At 28.0% G+C, this 20,264-nt stretch overlaps 3 protein-coding genes and 1 long non-coding RNA gene across 9 annotated transcripts; 3 read left to right on the forward strand and 1 right to left on the reverse strand.

The window, feature by feature from the left end:
• Window positions 1–1,128: 1,128 nt before the first annotated feature.
• Window positions 1,129–1,934, forward strand: LOC111678463 (U3 small nucleolar ribonucleoprotein protein IMP3). The gene is made up of 3 exons (XM_023439832.2): window positions 1,129–1,314; window positions 1,395–1,606; window positions 1,686–1,934. The coding sequence occupies exons 1-3, from the start codon at window positions 1,178–1,180 to the stop codon at window positions 1,880–1,882; spliced, it is 546 nt and encodes a 181-aa protein (XP_023295600.1). The 5' UTR covers window positions 1,129–1,177; the 3' UTR covers window positions 1,883–1,934.
• Window positions 1,935–2,436: 502 nt separating this feature from the next.
• On the reverse strand, window positions 2,437–6,697 carry LOC111678449 (surface protein P113). Of its 6 annotated transcripts, none has more exons than XM_023439798.2 (4): window positions 6,136–6,697; window positions 4,938–5,313; window positions 4,568–4,717; window positions 2,437–3,741 (listed from the first exon to the last, which is right to left on the reverse strand). In XM_023439798.2, the coding sequence occupies exons 1-4, from the start codon at window positions 6,182–6,184 to the stop codon at window positions 2,970–2,972; spliced, it is 1,347 nt and encodes a 448-aa protein (XP_023295566.1). In that variant the 5' UTR covers window positions 6,185–6,697; the 3' UTR covers window positions 2,437–2,969. The 6 variants fall into 6 exon arrangements, with proteins under 6 accessions (XP_023295566.1, XP_023295565.1, XP_023295567.1 ...); XM_023439797.2 differs by having other exon boundaries at window positions 4,568–4,720; window positions 6,136–6,696; XM_046955093.1 differs by lacking the exon at window positions 2,437–3,741 and adding an exon at window positions 4,321–4,472 and having other exon boundaries at window positions 4,568–4,720.
• A 917-nt stretch (window positions 6,698–7,614) lies between these two features.
• LOC124420831 lies at window positions 7,615–11,137 on the forward strand. The gene is made up of 3 exons (XR_006941393.1): window positions 7,615–8,474; window positions 10,585–10,731; window positions 10,833–11,137. It is a non-coding gene; the product is annotated as an uncharacterized LOC124420831 (long non-coding RNA).
• A 5,155-nt stretch (window positions 11,138–16,292) lies between these two features.
• LOC111678465 lies at window positions 16,293–17,176 on the forward strand. Its single transcript, XM_023439834.2, has 2 exons — window positions 16,293–16,881; window positions 16,943–17,176. Exons 1-2 carry the CDS (start codon window positions 16,720–16,722, stop codon window positions 17,060–17,062), a joined length of 282 nt encoding a protein of 93 aa, XP_023295602.2. The 5' UTR covers window positions 16,293–16,719; the 3' UTR covers window positions 17,063–17,176.
• The last annotated feature ends 3,088 nt before the right edge of the window (window positions 17,177–20,264 follow it).

A 20,264-nucleotide genomic window follows, 5' to 3' on the forward strand; every position in this document is an offset into this window, starting at 1 on the left:
CTTGCTTGCTCTTTTTTATACTAAAATAAAATAATAATAATAAAACAACATTTATATAACACAAAATAACAACAATATAAACAAAAATATTTTCTATACTCCTTCCTTTTTTCAATTCCCATTTAGTTGTTTATTTGTGTCAGTCATTTATAATTATTCGTTGAATTATAATAATTATTATTTTTTTTATTTATTATTTACTTTGTTTCAAACACAAATACATACATTAAATGAGAAGAAAGTTAAGAAATTCCACACATACACACACATTATGTACTTTATTATTAATAATAATAAAAAAAGAATTTTGTATTTCAAATAAAAACAAATTATAAACATTTTGTTCTTTAACCTAAAAAAACCGATCGAGATTTCAAATTAAGTATTAATGGATGCATTTTTTAAGTTATTTTTTACAACGATTGTTTGAAGATTTAAATTTATTTTAAAAAAATGTTTTTATATTAAATTTAAATGGTTAATTAGTTTCTTGTTACTTTCATGTTTTAAACAATAAAATTTTGTTCAGTGTTGTAACGGAAAAAAACAATCGATCTGGTAACCGAATGCAGTTGCAGCACTATGTCTGATTGGAATATATTTCCCATATAACTTTATATATTCCAAAGACCACTCAAGTTTTAAAAACTTACAGAAGTTGTATAAAATTCTATTAACGTCGTAATTCAGGTCTGAGTTGGGGAACAACTCTCGCGTCATCGCGGTTATTTCTTAAACGCGTTCAGGCTTGTGTTTAAGGGGGTACGGAGTAATCTCAAATTTAACAAAAAAAATCTATTAAACTTTGACATAGTTAAGCAAAAATCATGTTATCGCATTTTTTAAATCGATTTTTCGTAAAAATCTAATCAGAATTTTTGAAAATATCGACATTTTTAAATGTATTGTGATTTAAAATTTTAAAACGTTCTTTAAAAAGTAAAAAAACTACATATGTACTTTTGCCTTCTATATATTAAAAACAACAAATTAAATATATTGTTATTTTCAATAAAAAAATAAAATGTTTGTGTGCGTTTAGAAAACGCCGAACCTTCAACTTTTTCGCCTGCATCAACAATCTGGTAGCACTTTATAACAAAACAATTTCAAAAAGAGCGGCAACACCAGAGTTGATTTTGATTATTTGTGTTTAGTTTTTGGTAAATAAAAAAACATGGTGAGGAAGTTAAAATTTCATGAACAAAAACTTTTGAAAAAAGTTGATTTTATAACATGGAAAGTGGACAATGGTGGCCAAGAAAATAAAATCTTGCGGAGGTATCACATACGCAAAAGGGAAGATTACACAAAGTAAGTAAAATTGCAATTTTAAATCTCTGACAAAGGCAGCACATGTATAGGGACGCCATTATATATTTTTTTTCTACTAGATACAACAAATTATCGCGTCAGATACGAGAATTAGTTGAAAAAATTGCAAAATTAGACAAAACTGACCCTTTCAAGTCCGAGGCTTCGTACATGTTATTGGAGAAATTGTATGGTATGGGTCTTATAAGCGATAAAACAGATTTGGAAACCGCCAGCAAAGTGTCGGCCAGCTGTTTTTGTCGTCGTCGTTTACCTGTTGTTATGGTGAAAAGTGAGTACTGTTTTCTTAAGTTTATTATTCGTATTTATAAAAGTTTTTAACGGTTATTGAAACCCTTTTCATTGCTCAGACAAACTTTCGGAAAATATTAAAAACGCCACAGATTTAGTTGAAAGTGGCCATGTAAGAGTAGGTACTGAAATGGTAAAAGACATTGCCTTTTTAGTTTCTCGTAATCTTGAAGACTTTGTAACATGGGTAGATGGATCTAAAATTAAACAACATGTTATGACCTATAATGATTTACGCGATGATTTTGAATTATAATTAATCTCTTTAGTACTTTATTAAAAAATTAAAAAAAAAAAAAACTATCGCGTCGTTTTTTTTATTATGAGTACATTTTAAATCACATTTTACATACTTTTCAGCAGCATATTCCATTTTATCAATCTTATTTTTTACATTAATCTTTTATTTAACACTTCATACTGCATTACATTTAAAAGCATTTCTCATCCCAATAAGTGGCTTCATTTTTCTTCTCAATAAAAATGTGTTAACTTATTTGTTTAACTATCAAAAACGAATAGTTATAAATAAAAAAATACAAACATGCTGCCTTCATTATATATAGTATCTTCCTTTTGATTCCACGGAAAGTTAAGACATTGATTGAAGTTTTATTTTCCTTTATAAAATGTTCAAAACCTACAAATATATTTTGTTTAACTCCGTTAATCATCATTATAGCTCAAAACATTACAAAGTTATACATATTGTCATAAACAAAAAAGGCACTTCTGTTTTTTTAATGATTGATAAATGAAGCATTGTAAACTTACAATTTAGCAATGCCTTACAAAAAATAGCAAATAAAATTTAAAATAAATTAACTAAAATTTATTAATTTTGGTTATTGACCCAAATTATTATTTTATAGTTTTTGTATAAAAACACTTTTATTCGACAATTATAAACATCAAATTATACAATTAGTAATCGCTTATGGCGATTGTTTAGCAATGATATTACACTTAAAAATACTTAGCAAACTAATATTAAACTTTTTTTTAAATGTCAACTTGAGAAAATACCCCAGCAGTTACATATATATTTATATAGACGACAAGTTCTAAAGTAAAGTGTTTTTCAATGAACTTGATTTGTATTGGTCAAGAAAAAAATTTTTCATACACAATACAAAAAAAGTCCATTAAAGAGCCAGAAATGTTCAAGCGAAACAGTTTGCAATAGAACTTGAATTGATTAAATCATGTTAAAAATTTTAATGTACGTTAGTCGGACGGTCGTTTGGTCGATGAAGTTGTGTGGATTATTATTTGTTGAAATGTCTCTTTTGAGAGTATGTATGGGAAAAAGAATAGTCGTTATACTTTATGCTTATAATAAATTATTCCTCATTTGTATTGACCACCACGGATTTTTCACCCAACACACGCATTGCATTCGAATAATCGGAATCAATTTGTGGTATAATTTGTTTGTCATTGGGATGCAATGTACGTATTAGATCAGTTAGCGATAGAAATGATTGACGTCCAATATCATCGAGATCGGGTGTTAAAGAGGGAATGTGTCTGTTTTCTTCGTTGTTTCTTTTTTCTACTTCCTGTGAAATCTCCTTTAATCTAACTTCAACCGCAGGCATTTCAGGGGTATTTTCAATTTCATAACTTTCTAAAGATTTTTCCTTAGCCACTAATTCCTCAGATTCTTCTTCCTGTTCTTGGGAATGTGAACTATTGATTTTGCTAACATCATCATCATTTTGTTGGTCGCTAGATTTATTTTCATCCTGTTCATGTACATCGTCATGCTCGTCATGTACTTCTTCGGAATTTTCTTGTTGGCTAACCTCGACTTCATGATCGAATTCTTCATTTGTTAAGTCACGACCTTGAACTTCTTCCCCTTGGCTGTTGTTCGCTTCATCGTCCTCGTGTTCCTCTTCATTGTCTTGCTCGTTATTGTGAGTATCGTCGGTTTTGCTGGATACCAAGGCACGTTCCTGGTCAAGCTTCAATGAAACGTATGAGGGTTGATTTGATTTTTTGGCTGTTGCATAAGAAGACATTAACAGTGGCAATGGTGTGGTGGTTTTAAATTCCGACTTACTAACATCGGCATTAACGCTGCGTGGTGTAGTAGTGGTAATAGGGCGTCTGGATTTTAACAATATAAAAAAGAGTTGTGAAAAAGGAGAAATTTGTTAGTATTTCGATAATGGAACGAAATCAGAATAGTCTATAAGTATGTATACATGTAAATGTATAAACATTAAACTACTTTAGGAAAGCTAAGCCCCAGTTCACCACTGTGTTATTAGAAGTATAATTGTTGTTATTTACTATTTAACTATATTTTTATTTTTTTTTTCTTAACGTGAATGAAGGATAAATTTGTTAGTTGTGTTTTAAGTGCAAGAAAGATGAGGGGCTTTCTAGCAAAGTAGGAAAAATAAATGTAAAACGATAGCGAGATAGTGAGAATAAAAGTAGTTTATAACGGTTGGCGGGTATACATATGTAAAAAGCAACAGCAATGTTATTTTGTTTATCAGTCAAATACATCAAAAGTCAGGCAGTAAGTTAGTTTGTTAGTTTGTCAGTGAATTAGTTTTTTTATTTTGTTAATCAAGCAGCAAAACTGTTAATCTACTAGGCATTAATGTATAATATAATTATTTTAAATACGTCTTGGGGTTTAGCTCACCTAAAATAAGTTTAAATATCAATTATTAATTGTTTGAATCAGCATGAGTTGATCATTCTTGTTGTAATTGTGTTTGATTTTAAGATTTATATATATGTGTGATTTATTTTTATTTTGTTTGTTTGTTTGTATCCAATTGGGAGATTCGTTTTATTAAAATTCTTAAAGTAACATTTACAGGCTAAAAATTATGTGTGTAGGTTTCAGATTCTTTTATTTTCACAATTTATTAAAAAGAAACCCCTTAATCTTTTATGAAGGGGTGGCTCTTCTTACCCCTGCGCTGAAGAGACTGGAATACTACCATAATTGTAGTAGTAACAACGAGTTTGTTCACAAATAAAATCTTTCACCGCAGAACAGTCTTCTGGCATCCATTTCAATGTGGGCTGTTTCAAAATGACGCAACCTTTTTCGGCCCCGCTGCTGCTGTTGAAAGTAAAATTAAACTTAATTAATCGAATTGAGTTAAAATTTATATAAAAAAATAAATGAACTTTGCAAAATTATATTTGTATGTAGATGTTTGGTAATAGTTTTTTTTTTTGTTTTTCGTTTAAAATGTTGCAAAAATGATTACCAAATACTGAGGAGAAAGAATATTTAATAACGAACAAAAAATACACTAATAATACGTATAATTTACCTGTCTCTGGCGGTTCTTTGAGGTGATGTATTACTGTTGTGATCTACGGGATCGAGAAGACCAGCTTGTATGGCATCAGCCGTATTTTCGAAAAAGTCAAATGTGGCATTGAATGGTAAACCTGTGCTCATCCACAAGAACATGCCAGTTCCTAGACGATTACCAGAAGTCCAGAAATCATAATTGCCATAGCCAGCATTTTTCAAATATGTTGTCATAGATTCAGCCTTTTCTTTAGTTTCAAATGATGCCAATTGCAAGCCCAATGAACGACAGTATTGATAAGCCAAAAAGTAATTTAATTCGGGGGAATAAGGATTCATACGACTGATGAAATACTGTACACCATCCAAGTGTATAGTAGTTATACGTTGTCCTAATATGGCAAAAGAAAATAAATGATGAAAATTCGATAATTATTTTTTTTTTAAAGGGTGTTAACTTGTTAACCCCAAATTTAGAAAACAAAAAAGTTATAATTCTAAATTAGATTTTATGGCCCGTTTGCATAACTCATTAATATAGTAAAACCGTTTTAAGTAAATTTTTAATTCTTTGGCTTTCTTTTTCTTTTTTGTTATAAAACATTGGTAATTTTTGTTTGTTTTTTATTTCTTTTACGTTAGGTGTTGTGCTTGAAATCACTCACTTCCTGTAATTAAAATTCACTTCACACTCTAGACTTGACAAAAACTGCATTGAATATTTTAGTTTTCTCAAATATGGAATTATAAGTTGAAATTTTTAAGAATGAGTTTTGATTTTAGAACAAATTCCATAAAAATAACTTTATACCGTTTTAAAATGATCAAATTTTATATTTAAATAAATATTTTATGATTTATGTATTTTTTTATTTAAATAAATACAAATGTAAATCTATTTTAAAGAAAATTTACAAAATGTGTGATGTGCAGAACGCGGCACTTAATAATAAAATGAAATTGAATAATGTTTTTTTTAAAGAATTGTAAAAAATATAAAATATTTTTGTAATTAGAAATATAGTTTGACAGATTGAAATTTTACAATATATACTTCATTTTTGCAAAACACATCTTCTTTCAAGTTTTAAATTTATTCACAAATCTTAATCCATTTCAATTTAAAAAAAATTCTTAACACAAAATTTGCGAAAATTTATTTTGTTTTAATTTTTAATAATTAATATCGTAATTTATTTTTATTTAACACTTACCTGTGGAAAGGACCACTAAACTGATAAGACAAATAAGAACTTTATTCATTTTGTTTCCTCTATTTGTTCGCAGGAAGACACTACACAAAATATTTTTACTTTTATCTGAATGGAAAATATTCTTATCCGATGTTCGATATTTTAGATATCCGATATTCGTGTTTAGCAATGCTAGTCTAGATTTAAACTAAACTCTTCGAAGGTTAACGTTAAAATACCAAGCTTTGCTGATGGCCAAAGGTTCTCAGGTTCTAATCGGTTCTGTTGTTTTTTCTTGTTCTTTTTATGAAAAGGTAATATTCTTATATATAATTTTTTCTTGTACGAGCACCTTCACTTAAAACCAACTAACGCACTCACTACTAGCTCACTCACACACCCAGTGTTTAGGCCTGGTCTAAACTATACACAACGTTTTGTTTATTTGTGTGGGTTAATGATATTTTCGTTTGTATTTGTACGTGTGATTGTGTTTGTACAATCTGGCTGTGTTATTATTGTTGTTCTTTAAGCGCGACTTGTTGTTTCCGATTCAAATTCTCGATCGCGAATGCCTGAAATTGGGATACGTTGTAAGCTTAAAAGGAATTTTAAACAGACATCCGTAGGAAAGTAAATAAATAAGCCAACAAGAAAAAACAAAAAAAAAAAAAACAACAATAAATAAATAAACACAGAATATAGCCAAGAACGTCTTGTTATATACGAATACCTACTCACATACACATAAACATACTTTTCTTACATAAATGTTAACAACAACAAAAGCAACAAAGAATGAGAAGTATTAACTGAATAACCAAACAATCCAACTAACCAACAAAACTATAAGAACTCTTTTTCTTCATACATATTTAATCTACACAAATAAAATTCAATAGTAATGATGATCATAATAATGACGATCATAATGTTGGTGATGGTCTATCTGTCCATTTGTTTGTCTGTCTTAGGGTCTGACACTCTATAAGGCAACCATTGGCACCCATACCAATCAAAATTTATACATACAATTGTACATACTCATCCGTATATTAATAGAATTTTGTTCTTGCTATTGTATGGGTAAAGGTTCTTGGCGTGATTACTTAAATACAACAACAACAAAAAAGAAACTAAAATAATGAAGAAAAAATAAAAAGAACTGATGACAAGAGTATGTGAAAATTCTTTAATAGCCTTAATCACATTCATACAGGGGTCTTTGTCCATGGTTAAAGCAAAATATTGTAACCAATTGATGGTATATGATTTTTATTGGTCTTCTGTCTTCGTCTTCTCTGGAGTAATTGAATTCTCTATTTATAAAACATGAAATATGTACAAAACAAAAAGCAGGTAAAAAACAGTTTATTGATCACTGACTTACGGCTGCAATCATGACAAACCGTTGTAATTGCTTGAAACTTAACCGACAAAACTCCAACTAGTATTTTTATAAATAGATCTGATTATTTAGAAGTTAACAGAAATATTTGATTGATTATTTGAGATTTTGTAAGGAATTGTTGTTCTCAATTTAAAATAAATACCGAAATAAACTTTTTAATTTTGGTGACAGATTAACAACAATTTTACTGCTGCCGGCAAACTGCAGGTAAGCAACAACATTGTCTGTCTTATTCTTCTGATAAAGAAATTCCAATACAGAAATTCATTATGATAGATGATTTAGCCTTTTCCTTTTTACCAAACAAACATACACACATTAATATTTCTTTTATCGTTATTCTTTGTATTTAGTTTCCTTTAAACCACAAACTTGTTTCTTAGTTTGCCCGGTTCTTTTGCATTTAATATTGTTGTTGCTTCGATGGATGGATGGATGTATGGTTTGGTTTGGTTGGATGGTTAGTTTGTTTGCTGGCTGACTGACGGGCTGTTTGACTGACTGTTCGTTGTTGTTTATCATTATCTGTGTGGTGGTATTTATATTTTAGCCATGCCATCATTGTCATCATTGTTGTAAACTAAAAATGAATAATAATGAAAAACCATATACAAAAGTGGAAGTAACGAACGAACAATTTACCTAAAACTCTTAAAACACACACAGCAAGTCACTCACAACTAACTGATGGCTGATCCTTAAATATAATGTGAATTATTCTAAACACACAACTCCAAGGGCTCAAAGTATATGAACACAACATTACGTAAAGTTTTAGTTGATTTGCGTTACGTTACTACAATACTTATCGCCACTTATCAATTTCATACATTCTTGCAAAAATAACCAGCCAGAAAATAACAAATGGACATAACACAAAGTTAGAGTATTTAATTTCAAAAACAATATCATATTTAACCACAACGCCAAAGTTTTTGCTGAGCTGTGAGTAAGTGAAGCGCTTAAAGTTTTTGACTATTAGATTTTTTCTAAATTTAAAAAACATCACAAAAGTGAAAATGATCATGTTGTTAGGATTTTCCAGAGAATTTTTTTAGGGTATTTCTTATATGTTAAAACAAGAAAGTAATATTTGATATTAAAAAATCTTATTTTTATATAATTGTTTGCTTTTGAGTTTAAAGTTATATAAAACTAATTTTTAACCAAAAGCGAAAAGAACGAAAACAAAAAACATATTTATTGTATTTAACGATTTTAAGGATTTTATTAGTTTTGTGCATAAAGAATTAATCATATAATATTTATTAACGAAGCAACCTATGATTCTATACTTCACTGTATATTGTCAATATTTATACAAATACAAATTAAGTGTCAGTGATTGTATGTATATACGTATGTATGTGTATGTGTGTAAGAGAGTTTATGCTAGTCCATGTCCATTTCGTTGAATTTTAACAAACCCTTTTAGGCACGCTTTTTATATGCCTTCAGCATGTTATAACCCATGACCATGGATAAGACATAAAAATTCACTCTGCACATTTATGACGCAGAACAAAAGGAAAATGTAATAAAAATCCAACAACATTAAATGAAAATAAATATGTATATAAGTATGTAAATGCTATTGCATTCAGACATATGTATATATTCATACATACATGTATGTATAATCATTAGATCTGACCATAAAATACTTCTTTTAAAGGGTTTAGTTTTTATATGAAAAGTTTGTACGTATATCAGTAGTTCTCCTGTAAATAAGAATATTCATATCACAGTGTAATTCATATTTTATAAAATGCTTTCTAAAGAATTTTTCATCACATATCGACAGATATTAGTGATTTACATATATTGTTCATGTCATCAGGATTTCTTATGGACAAAAATATAGTTTAATTCAAGTTCCTGCTTTTTCTACTCTGTTAATTTTTGCAAAGCAAAAACTTTTTATACGATTTTGCTTTTTTTCATACCAATATGTATAAACAAGTCCGTGCGATTCTGACTAAAATAAAACTTTTTGACTAATTTATTGTTAAAAGAATTCAGTCCAAATTTTCTATTTTATATAAAATATAATTTACAAATCTGTTTCAAATCATTTTCATTAGATTTTGAAAATGTTGCATTTAGCCAAGGGCAGGTGTAATGTTTCCCTGTTTATGGAATTACTAAATAGGAATTTCGATTAACCTTTATTTTTTTTTCAAATGTTAAATTAAAAATGCATTTATAAATACAAATTTAATTTAAATAAGTTCTCCTTAACGAAGTTAGTTTGTTTCCTTTGATGTAGAATTAAATTATAGACAAACATACAATCATAATACAATTGTATATATATTTTTTTTTCATTAAATTCGTGAAAAAAATATGTATTGTATAAAATGTTTGCCAAATTTCACTAGTTACTGTACGGGTACGACAGTGTGTATAATCAGGATTATACTATATATATTTACTTCATTATCATGTGTGGTGTGTGTGTTTGTGCATTAAATAGTTACAAACATACATATGGTTGAATGAATGTGCAATATATGTATGTATATTTTTTTATATTTTAATATGAGACTCCACTCATGCGCAGCAACATCATCATGATCGTTGACTTCTTTTTATTCTGCCACTTTTTTAGTTTCGTTTTCAGTTTTTTTCTTATAATTTCCTTTAGGATGAATGTCAGAAAATCATGAATTCTCAGGGATTAAGATTTACGCCTTTCAACTCTTTCGACATTATTATTATCATCGTAGTCGTTGTTGCTATTTATTTATTTTTTGCTGTTGTTGTCTATCTGTATTTATATTCACTCGTATTCGCTTGTTTATATAAATTGTAGAAAATATAAAAAAGAATAATAAAAAGCAAACACACGAACTTACTTATGACTGTTCAAAGTAACGAATATAGTAGGTTTAAATTTGTTTGAAAACTTTTTGCAACAACTTACTGTTAAAGAGGACTGTATTCTTGTTTGGAATTCTTTCTTATGTTGCAGACATCTCCACTTTTTTCCATTTTAGTTTAATTTTTTTTTTTATTTTATTTTTGTCTAAAAATAAACTTTTTGCCAATGTTTTAAGGTATTTATTTTAGCCTTTGGCTTATAAAATCTTCTTTAATGCGAAAGAAAACGAAGAGGACACAATTTTTGTTGTGTTGTGAATCTGTTTCTATAGCACCTATGCATGTGGTGGCTGCTGGCATCAGTGTATATGTATATGTATGTAGTAAGTAACATATTTTCTTCTTTAAACATTTTGCCCGTCCATCCACTACCATTCATTCACACATCCATCCATGTATTATTTTATCTTTCTATGTATCCAAGCATTTGGTTGTCATGTCTGTTGGTGTATAAAATGTATGAAGAATTTTAAGAGTATGCGCAAGCTCCTTTGACGAACATTTATACTCCAATGTTTCTTAAGATGGTTCAATGGATGGATGGCTGGATGGTTGGTTGGTTGGTTGGTTGACTGTATGCATGAGAATTCATGTACTGTACTACTTACATGCCACATACATGCATTTGTCTATATTTCTATATGTATGTTGGAAATCGTACAGATGGAATATGTACAGAACTACAAAAAAAATATATATACAATTTCTGTTTTTCCTTATTGTTTGCAATTGGTATTATCGAAGAAATCATAGTGTAGTATTTGAACTTTGATTTAGAAAAAAAAAAACAAATAAAAAACAAAATAAGAATCAAACATAGAAATTTACTATAATTTTTAGCAATTGAATAAGATTTCCTTTATGTTATTCTACTGTTTTGTTTTTATTATAACAGTATACTACTTTAATTTTACACGACACACGAAGGAAAGGTCACAAAACAATTGTGAAATTTTAAATTTGTTCGAAACATTGGAAAATAATGTAAAAAAAATATTTTTTGTTGTACATTTAATGAACATACATATGTAGATGTGCAGCATATTGCACATGCATTCATTACATTACATTGATTGCTATGTTTTTTTTTCTCTAAAAGAAGCCCTAGAAATATATTGATTCCTAAAGCTATTACAGTTACTTACTTTGACCTTTATGTCGTTTTTTTTTTTGTAGCAGTGATTTGAATTTTTAATTATTTTAATTCTATGTGAAAGTTTGAACAGATCTTTTCTTATTTAAAAGATTTAAGTTTCAATTAAGCTTTTATTCAGTAATAGTACAAAATGTTTTATTGGCGAATTTTTGCATGTTCTCTTACTTCACTTATGACTAGATAGTTGTCTAAAATTCACGGAGTGAATTTATTTTGAAGAATTTCAAACAATTAAAATTTTGAAACAATATCAATCTTTTTGAAGATGAATAATGAGCAAATTTTGTTAATTGTATGCTTAAGTGTTTAATGTAAATGTTAATGCTATACATTTTATACGCAATTTATAATCTGTAACATCATATGTGGCAAAGAGTGTGATTGCAACATATTGCTTTATTGTCTGTAACACCCAGCAACTACAATTTACATACATAAGTATATTTTTCAATAATAACAAATTGTGATTTTCTCCTAGAAAAACATTTCCAGTTTTTTTTTCTGCGGGATCTACTAGCAATAATTTGATGAGAAACATAGGAATGAAAAAAATATAGAGATAGAGGTTACACAAATGCCATGTTGTTAATTTTACAGAAATTCGAAATTCGCAGAATCCTATTACAACTTGTTTTTGTGTTCGACACTTTGGTGGATATTGTTGTAGCATTATAAAATAAAGTTTTATATCAAAATTAGTAGATAGCAGAGGTCGATGATTAACTACATACATACAAATAACTAAAGTTTTGTGAAAAAAATGCAAACATATATTGTTGTCTGGATGTGTTTTGTATAAATGTGATTATGTGTTATGTAGAGGAACATGAGCGACCACCAATTTTTATAAATTCTTAGTGTTCTTTTGTGATATCACCTTCATTCGGTAGAACTAGAACTTTTTCATCTTCTCTATACAAAAGCATAACAAACACACACCTAATGAAAAATCTCTTTAAGACTCTACAATTAAATAATGACCATTGTGGTTGAGGTTGTTGATGATGATGGTGCTGATAATGATGCCTATAAACTGTAATTATTTCTTCTTTTTTTCACATTTTATTATTATTTTTTTTTTTTGTTTAATTTTCGTACGGAGTACAAGAACAATATTTCAGATTTAAAGAAAAAGATTATTTATTTGTTAAATAAGTAAGAAAAATAATATAATAAAGAAAACAAAAACAAAATAATCATGTTAAAATGTCCGTATCAATCCCCAAAAGTATCCAACGGAGAAATGTGAATTAAGAAACTAATTACAAACATACAGATTTTCATACATACATAAATATAGTAAAAAGAAACTAAGTGTGTAGATGTACATATATCTATGTATGTATTTTGTCTAAATAGGTATCGTGAATTGCGTTTATTTTAAAACATAAAAAGTTCATTGGCTCCTTAATTTGCTCTTCTGTTTCTTACTGATTAATCAAAGAAATTTTCCAGCAAAATTTATCGTTCCAAGGCCAAACTTCAAAAATTTTTTTTATAAAACTTTATTTATGCTTATTGCATATGTATAATTTGATATGTAGCATTTGTTCTTTCTTCTTTGAATATGCATAAATTTTTGTGGTTTTTTAAAAATGTTTAAATTAAAAATATATGCATTAGGTAGGTGGTTACCAGCAGTATAACGATAACAAAGTTTTTTTTTTTTAAACAAACAACAGCAAAATTATTTAATCTACTTTTTCATAGTCATAGTCTTTTGATAAAATATTGCAAAGAAAACATGGAATATTTTTATTATAAAAATAAAATAATTGATAGCATTGCGTATATCTTTCAAATAACTTTCATTTGATTCATATATTGTCTATCTAAAGATCTTAGTATTCAAGATATTACGTATATTAAGACCTTGTGATACTATTCGTTTATAGATTTTTCTTTCTTATTAGAAAAAAGTCATATATATTATATTCTAACATTTTTTAAAATTAATTTTAACTCTTTCATTAATATTTAATCGATTTCCGGCACGATTTTATAATAATCAAAATGACTTTAAATTTTGAATCAATTAATATTAGATTCCGAAAAAAATATTATAAGACCCACCCAAGTATAAATAAAAATAATTTTTACCAAATTTTCTTAACAACATTTTTATGATTTTTATAGCTTTTGTGTTTTGTTCATTTGAAGGAATGGAATGCATATTTTATTAAATATTTTGTTAACTAAAACTAAAGGAAGAAATTTAAATTTAAAAGAAAATTTTGAATTCCAATCGTATAGAGCAATAATAAAATAATAAATGAAGAAGGTCATGATTAAGTGTGATTTAATGTATTTTTTTTATCAATATATCTATTATTTTACATCTTGAAAAGAATTTTATCTACAGGATGTTCGAAAAAGAAAAGAAAAAAGAGATAATCATCAATTTTTATGCAACGTGCATTGAATATTGAATTTTTTCTATATTTTACACACTTTATAAAAATATACATATATATGTACATATATTTTCCAGATGTTAAACTCAACTATAACTCATTTATATCTTATTTATAAAGTTAATAAGGCTTAGTAAGTTTTTAGTATATAATTGCATATTAATAATAACAATAATAATGATAATTGTTTTATTTGCGCAAATAATAACGTTTATAAATTAACTGCTGAACTTTCTTAATGATATTCATTTCTATTTTATATACAAACCATGCACACTTTCATATAAGCACATACATATGTATATATATTTACATATAAATAAAAAAGTATTTGTACATAAATACAAATTTATTTCACGGATGTATGTATGTATCTATGTATTTTTACATACTTATGTATAGATTAATTTAAACATTACTTAAAGGCATTAGAAAAAAGTTCAAAGAACTTTCGTTTCCATTAGATTAGAAAATACAAAATTGTACAAAACATAAATAAATCATTATAATTAGTAAAGAACTTAACAATTACTAGATTGTGGCATATTCTTTAATTAATGATCAACTGTAGTTTTTGTTTTATTAGTATTATTGTTGTTCTACATGCATACAAACATATGGATGTATGTATGTATGTATATGATGTTTTGTATATGCCTGCTGGGTTCAATATTATTAAGTTTAACCAAAAACCATCAAAATAGTTTTATAATCTTCTAGACATATTTGTATGAAAGGGTGTTTTAATAGCTCAACATGTATACGACCACATAAAATATACATAATTATGTTTTCATCATTATTTTTTAATTGTTTTTTTAATTAAATTGTTTTGAAAGTTTTCACAGAAGTTATGAAAATGTTTTTATCCTTCATTTAACTTGTAAATAAGTTTGTCATAGTTTTTGTAAGTTTCTTATTTGTTAGTTGTATGTACATATAGTGAAAAAATATTTCCTACTCTTCTTCGTTTTCTTCGCTATGATTATCCAAATCAATTCGATCTAAACCTAGTAGACAAGCCGTATCTAATGGCTGAGTCCAAAGGGATTTAGTTTCCAGCTGAGTTGGATTTGCCCTGCAGTTGAAAAGGTTGCACCATCGCGATCTAAGTTGTGTCAATATCACTTTAGTACGACGTGGTAGGTTTCGTTCCTCGTTTGAAACGGTTGGGGGACGAACTCCCAGTATTATACTATCGCATTGGAAGCTTTAGTGTTGTCGTTTATTCTCGATAGGCATGAATTTAAAAGGATACATCATTCCGATTTAAGTTGTGTCAATACCACTCTAGTACGATGTAGTAGGTTTCTAACCTCGTTTGTGACGGGTGAGGGACGACCTCCCATTAATATACTATGGCAGTGGGAATTGATTTAGTCTTCCACCACTTTTTGGTAGATAATATTTAAGGCTGTCTTGTATGAGCTTTCATCTATGTTATCCAAGAGCGACATCTATGCTCTCATACAGAAGAAAATCTTTTCTGACATGTATCGGGGTATGGGGTGGTGTTGTTCTAACTCAGTAGATGTTGGTCAAGGATCACATACCAGTTTAAACTGCTTTGACAGCATGATGTTCCATGAATAAAAGCATCTGCAGAAGTCATTTGAATGTAGTCTGTTACCGTTCTAAGGGCTGCGTTTTGACAGCTTTGGAGCTCCGTTCTGTGTCGCTAACTCTAGAAGTCCACACTAGCGCTGAAAAGCCAATCGTTTAGTAGGTATTGCTGTCGGCTACAGATGACATTGTCATTGGTTTTTTATACATCCTGCTATATTAAGAAACAATTCACAACTACTTCCATTTTTGTGTGCATATTTGAATATATATTGGATGCATGGTCGACCAAGTCCTACTTTTTCTCCATAGTTGTTAATAAAATTTAGTTAACAAAGTATTAGTACCATAACCAATTGGTATTAAATTTGTTAAACAAAATTATTACTTTTTGATAAGATTGAAAAAAACGTTGTTGTTTCTCTCCAAAATTTTCTGCTTTTTTTGTCAATGTGCAATTTTAATTAAAATAAAAAAATTAATTTACTATAATTAAAATATATATTGCAAACGAGTCATTCTCAAATTATTTAAGATAAATTCTATTCTACTTTATTCTTTCAAATGTTATCTCACTGTTGAAAATACTTTCTTAACGAAAGATTCTTAAAATTTTCCCATTAAGTATGTTGCTAAGGATTAATTTTATTGTCACGCATCGACTGAATAAATGAAAGAGTGTGACAATGAGTATTAATGTTTTATTGACAATCAATATAAACGAATGTTTTTTTTAATATTTTGAATGACACCTTTCGTTTGGCTCGTAATATTTATTACGAATTACTTTCACTGTAAGCGGGCGGCGTCAAGTGAGCAAGCGTACGAGCAAACAAACAAGTAAGCAAGCAAGCAGCAAAGCAACAACACGTTAAGACTTCCTGTTCTTACAACACCTGTCTTCTGCATTTTTATTTTTAACTTATTTAAACATTAATTGCATTCAACGTATTAGCTTTGTAAACGTCATATATTCAGGTATTCAGAGAATTCTCACTGGGTTAATATTAGTAAGTAAAGCGAGCAAACATTCTTTCAGCATGTGAAAGTATACATATGCATGTATGTATATTGGATGTATTTATATCGTAATTTTTGCACAATTACTTTGTAAAAATAATTAATTACACATTTCAAATCATCAACATGACTGACTCGTCTTATATAAACGTTGTTAAATGTTGATGTTATTATTCAATTGTAACACAATCTTCAACAAAGTACCACCACCAACAACCGACATGAGTAAATTCTTAGTGATTTTTTTGATTGTTCTCGTTTTGGGTTTCTCGGCATCTTTGCCACAGATAGAACATGGTTCTTTAAATGGACCTAGTGGTGTAAGTCTTACTTGTCAATTTTTATATGTATATATTACAATTAAAAATTTTATCCTTTTAGCGTTTTGAGCGTACAAAAAATCAAGCTGCTCCTCCTGTAGATCTCAGTTTACCTCCTATATTCTTACCAGAATCCATTCCCATACATGAGGATGTTAAAGAATTTCATGAAAGTTATTAATTTATAAATTTTACAGTTATACGCTCGTTGTTAATTTAAATTATTAGTAAATTAAATCCATAGTTTAAGGATAAATATAATATTATTAATAAATATAATAAAATTATTATGAAAACTAAATTTATTATCGGTGAAACTTTCCTGTCAAAGTTTTAGAACGATTCTCTTGAATCTGATAAGCTGCATATGTAATCTGCATGTGTAATCTACTTAAAAAAATTTCGGATCTTAAAATTATGACTTTGGACTTAAGTGAAACTTCTTTAACTAAATTGCACAAGTTTTGTTTTTACCTACGGATCTAAGATTGATACTAGCCGATGTTAATATAAAGACTCTTTTTTACGCTGATACAGGATGACATCGTTTTGGGCTCTGTAGTGACAATTTGTGGAGACAGTAGGGCTGCACTCACGGCATTTACATATTAGAGCCTAAACTTGATTCAGGCAGTAGGTGTCTTACGATTCTTATAAGGGTTTTAACGGATCAATGTTTAATTACCCCTTTATCCTGTATCATGTACATTTAGCATTAACTTATTTCCAACGTTTATTCCCACATTCACTCCTCTGTGGGTATCTGTTGTCATCGGCAACAGCACCTAACTTATCCCGAAATATAGAATTAACAGTGCATCAGTCTTCTAACCACAACTCACTTTTCTCGCAAATTTTGTTTTAAACCACAGTCATTACGTAGATCCCAAGGCAAGCTCAACTAACTAACTAGCGACGCCATAGTCCTGCGGGTAACTGAACACCCGTATACTATGTGGTTTGCCTATGTCAAATCAATCCAAGGAATATCGGAGGAGTGAAATAACATCATCGGTTTAAAGACCCGGCAGACATGCCCCTGATTGGAGGTGGTAGAGACTACTTATTTGACATTAATCAGGTACACAGCCTCTTAGACAACAATTGGTTAGAGAATATGCGCATTGCTGGCTCCCTATTAGGTTTCATCGGGGGGAATAAGCGGGCTTTTTTAATGTATATTTCTCTTCTGTCTGGTTACGCAAGGTCTTTGTTACAGTAATAATTTCATATATCATAATTTCATATTCATAAAAGGTGTTTTAAAATAAGAAATTAACAAACTGATTATGAAAGCCAAAGTATAACTAAATGTTATTTACATCCTCTAGTTTCTGCTAGCTATTGGTTTTTGAGTTGATTGAACACTTACTTAATTCACACAAGTTTTTTAAATAGAAACAAACAACAATACTTATTTAATAAGCCGTAAGGTATGCTTCAAAATGATATAGAATTTAAAAAATAACAAACAAAATTAATGCTACATAGTTTGGGGATTGTTTTAAAACAATTATGAGAGCGGGTTTTTTACTACTCAGTTAAACTGGGCTTAACTTTCTGTTAGATTAAACTCGGAACGAATTTAGGCGGACTTTAACCGATGATTGTGTTTTTCAGTTTTATATTTAAGCTCAGTTAACTTTGTTAGTATTGCCAACATTTCATTCAAAAACATAAACAATGAACAGTTGTTTTTTGCAAATATTACTTTTGTAAAATGAAAAATTTTGGGAAAATTTTAAATAAACATTTAAAATAATAATAAATAAAACAAAACAAATCAGAAAAAAATAGGCGGACTTTAACCGATAATTGTGTTTTTCTGTTATAGATTAAAGTTCAGTTAACTTTGTTAGTATTGTCAACATTTCATTCAAAAACATAAACAAAGAACAGCTGTTTTTTGCAAATATTACTTTTGTAAAATGGAAAATTTTGGGAAAATGTTAAATAAACATTTAAAACAATAATAAATAAAACAAAACAAATCAGAAAATTGCAATTAACTTAAAATATTATGTTATTGTTTTTCCGAAATCATTGTTTTTGTTAATTGTGTTTTCTTACTTATAACTTGAGTTTAATTGGCCAATTACACTCAGTTAAACTAAGATAATAAGTAACTTTACTGATAACTGAAAAACACGAAACATATATTAAACTAGGTTTAAACAAAGAATATAGATTATCTTTATCTGTAAAACCTGCCCTAAGTGTGACTAGTTTTTAATTAATCGTTGATAAAAATTTTATTAAATAAAAATGTTTATTACCATTCATATAGTATGACTGCAGTTACGAAAGTATAACTTTCTTATTTGTCCAATTACTTTTATTAATCGGACTCTTTGTTTTAGAATATATTGATTTTTTTAATATTCACCTTAAAAACTTAAAGGAAAATATGTGTTCCCGATTCAAACAAGTGTGTTTATGATTTCAACATTTTATTAAGATTATTTATTATTAATATTATTATTTATAAAGGGTTTTTTTTTTTGCTAAAATTTTTTGTTGATAATAATATTTAAGTGGAAAACAATTTATAATACTATTGTAGCCACAATAACTAAATATATATAATTTTTAAATACAAGCAATATATTATTCCATACGTGTTTCCAATTAAATTCCTACAAAATAATCAGAAAGAAATGTTTTAACTAATTGTATAGTGAATTTAAAGATGTAAGATAATGCTATGTATATATTCTGTAAATATGCACACTCAACTGGATATATTTAGTTTCACATGAACTAAACTAAATAATTTATGAAACTACAATTAAAATCTGAGCAAATGCATTACAAATGATGCTTTCAAACTAAAAAATAAATAGAAAAAACAGACAGACTTTATAACATGCTAACTAGCCGCCGATAGAAATGTTTCAGAGTATGTAGTTGAAAATTCAGTTACATAACTCTTATTTCAAATAAATATTTAAATTTAATTTCTGACACAAGTTTAAAGAATTTCTTACAAACACATAACACAAGGCAAACATAAATATGAAATTAATAAACAATTTTTGACTTTATTTGTTTAATTAGGTATTTCGTCACCAAGTTTTTTTATACATAAATTAATAATAATAATAATAAGAATTAATAAATTAACAGAACTTTAAATTAGTTAAATGTGACAAGTATTTTTGTTATTGTTTTTTTTTTAGCAAATTAACAAAATGTTCTAACAAACATATTGAAACAAAATAAATTAATTATTTGTTGAAAAGAATAGTTGGTTGTTATGTCGAATTACTGCGAATAACTAAGAGTGGGAAATAAATTAAATAAAATTAACACAATATTATGAATGATTGATAGAAATTAAAATTAATTATCAATTTTGTTTTAAATTAAAAAAAAAACGTCAT

Source organism: Lucilia cuprina, chromosome 6 (assembly GCF_022045245.1).
Source record: "Lucilia cuprina isolate Lc7/37 chromosome 6, ASM2204524v1, whole genome shotgun sequence".
NCBI classification, from domain to species: Eukaryota; Metazoa; Arthropoda; class Insecta; order Diptera; family Calliphoridae; genus Lucilia; species Lucilia cuprina.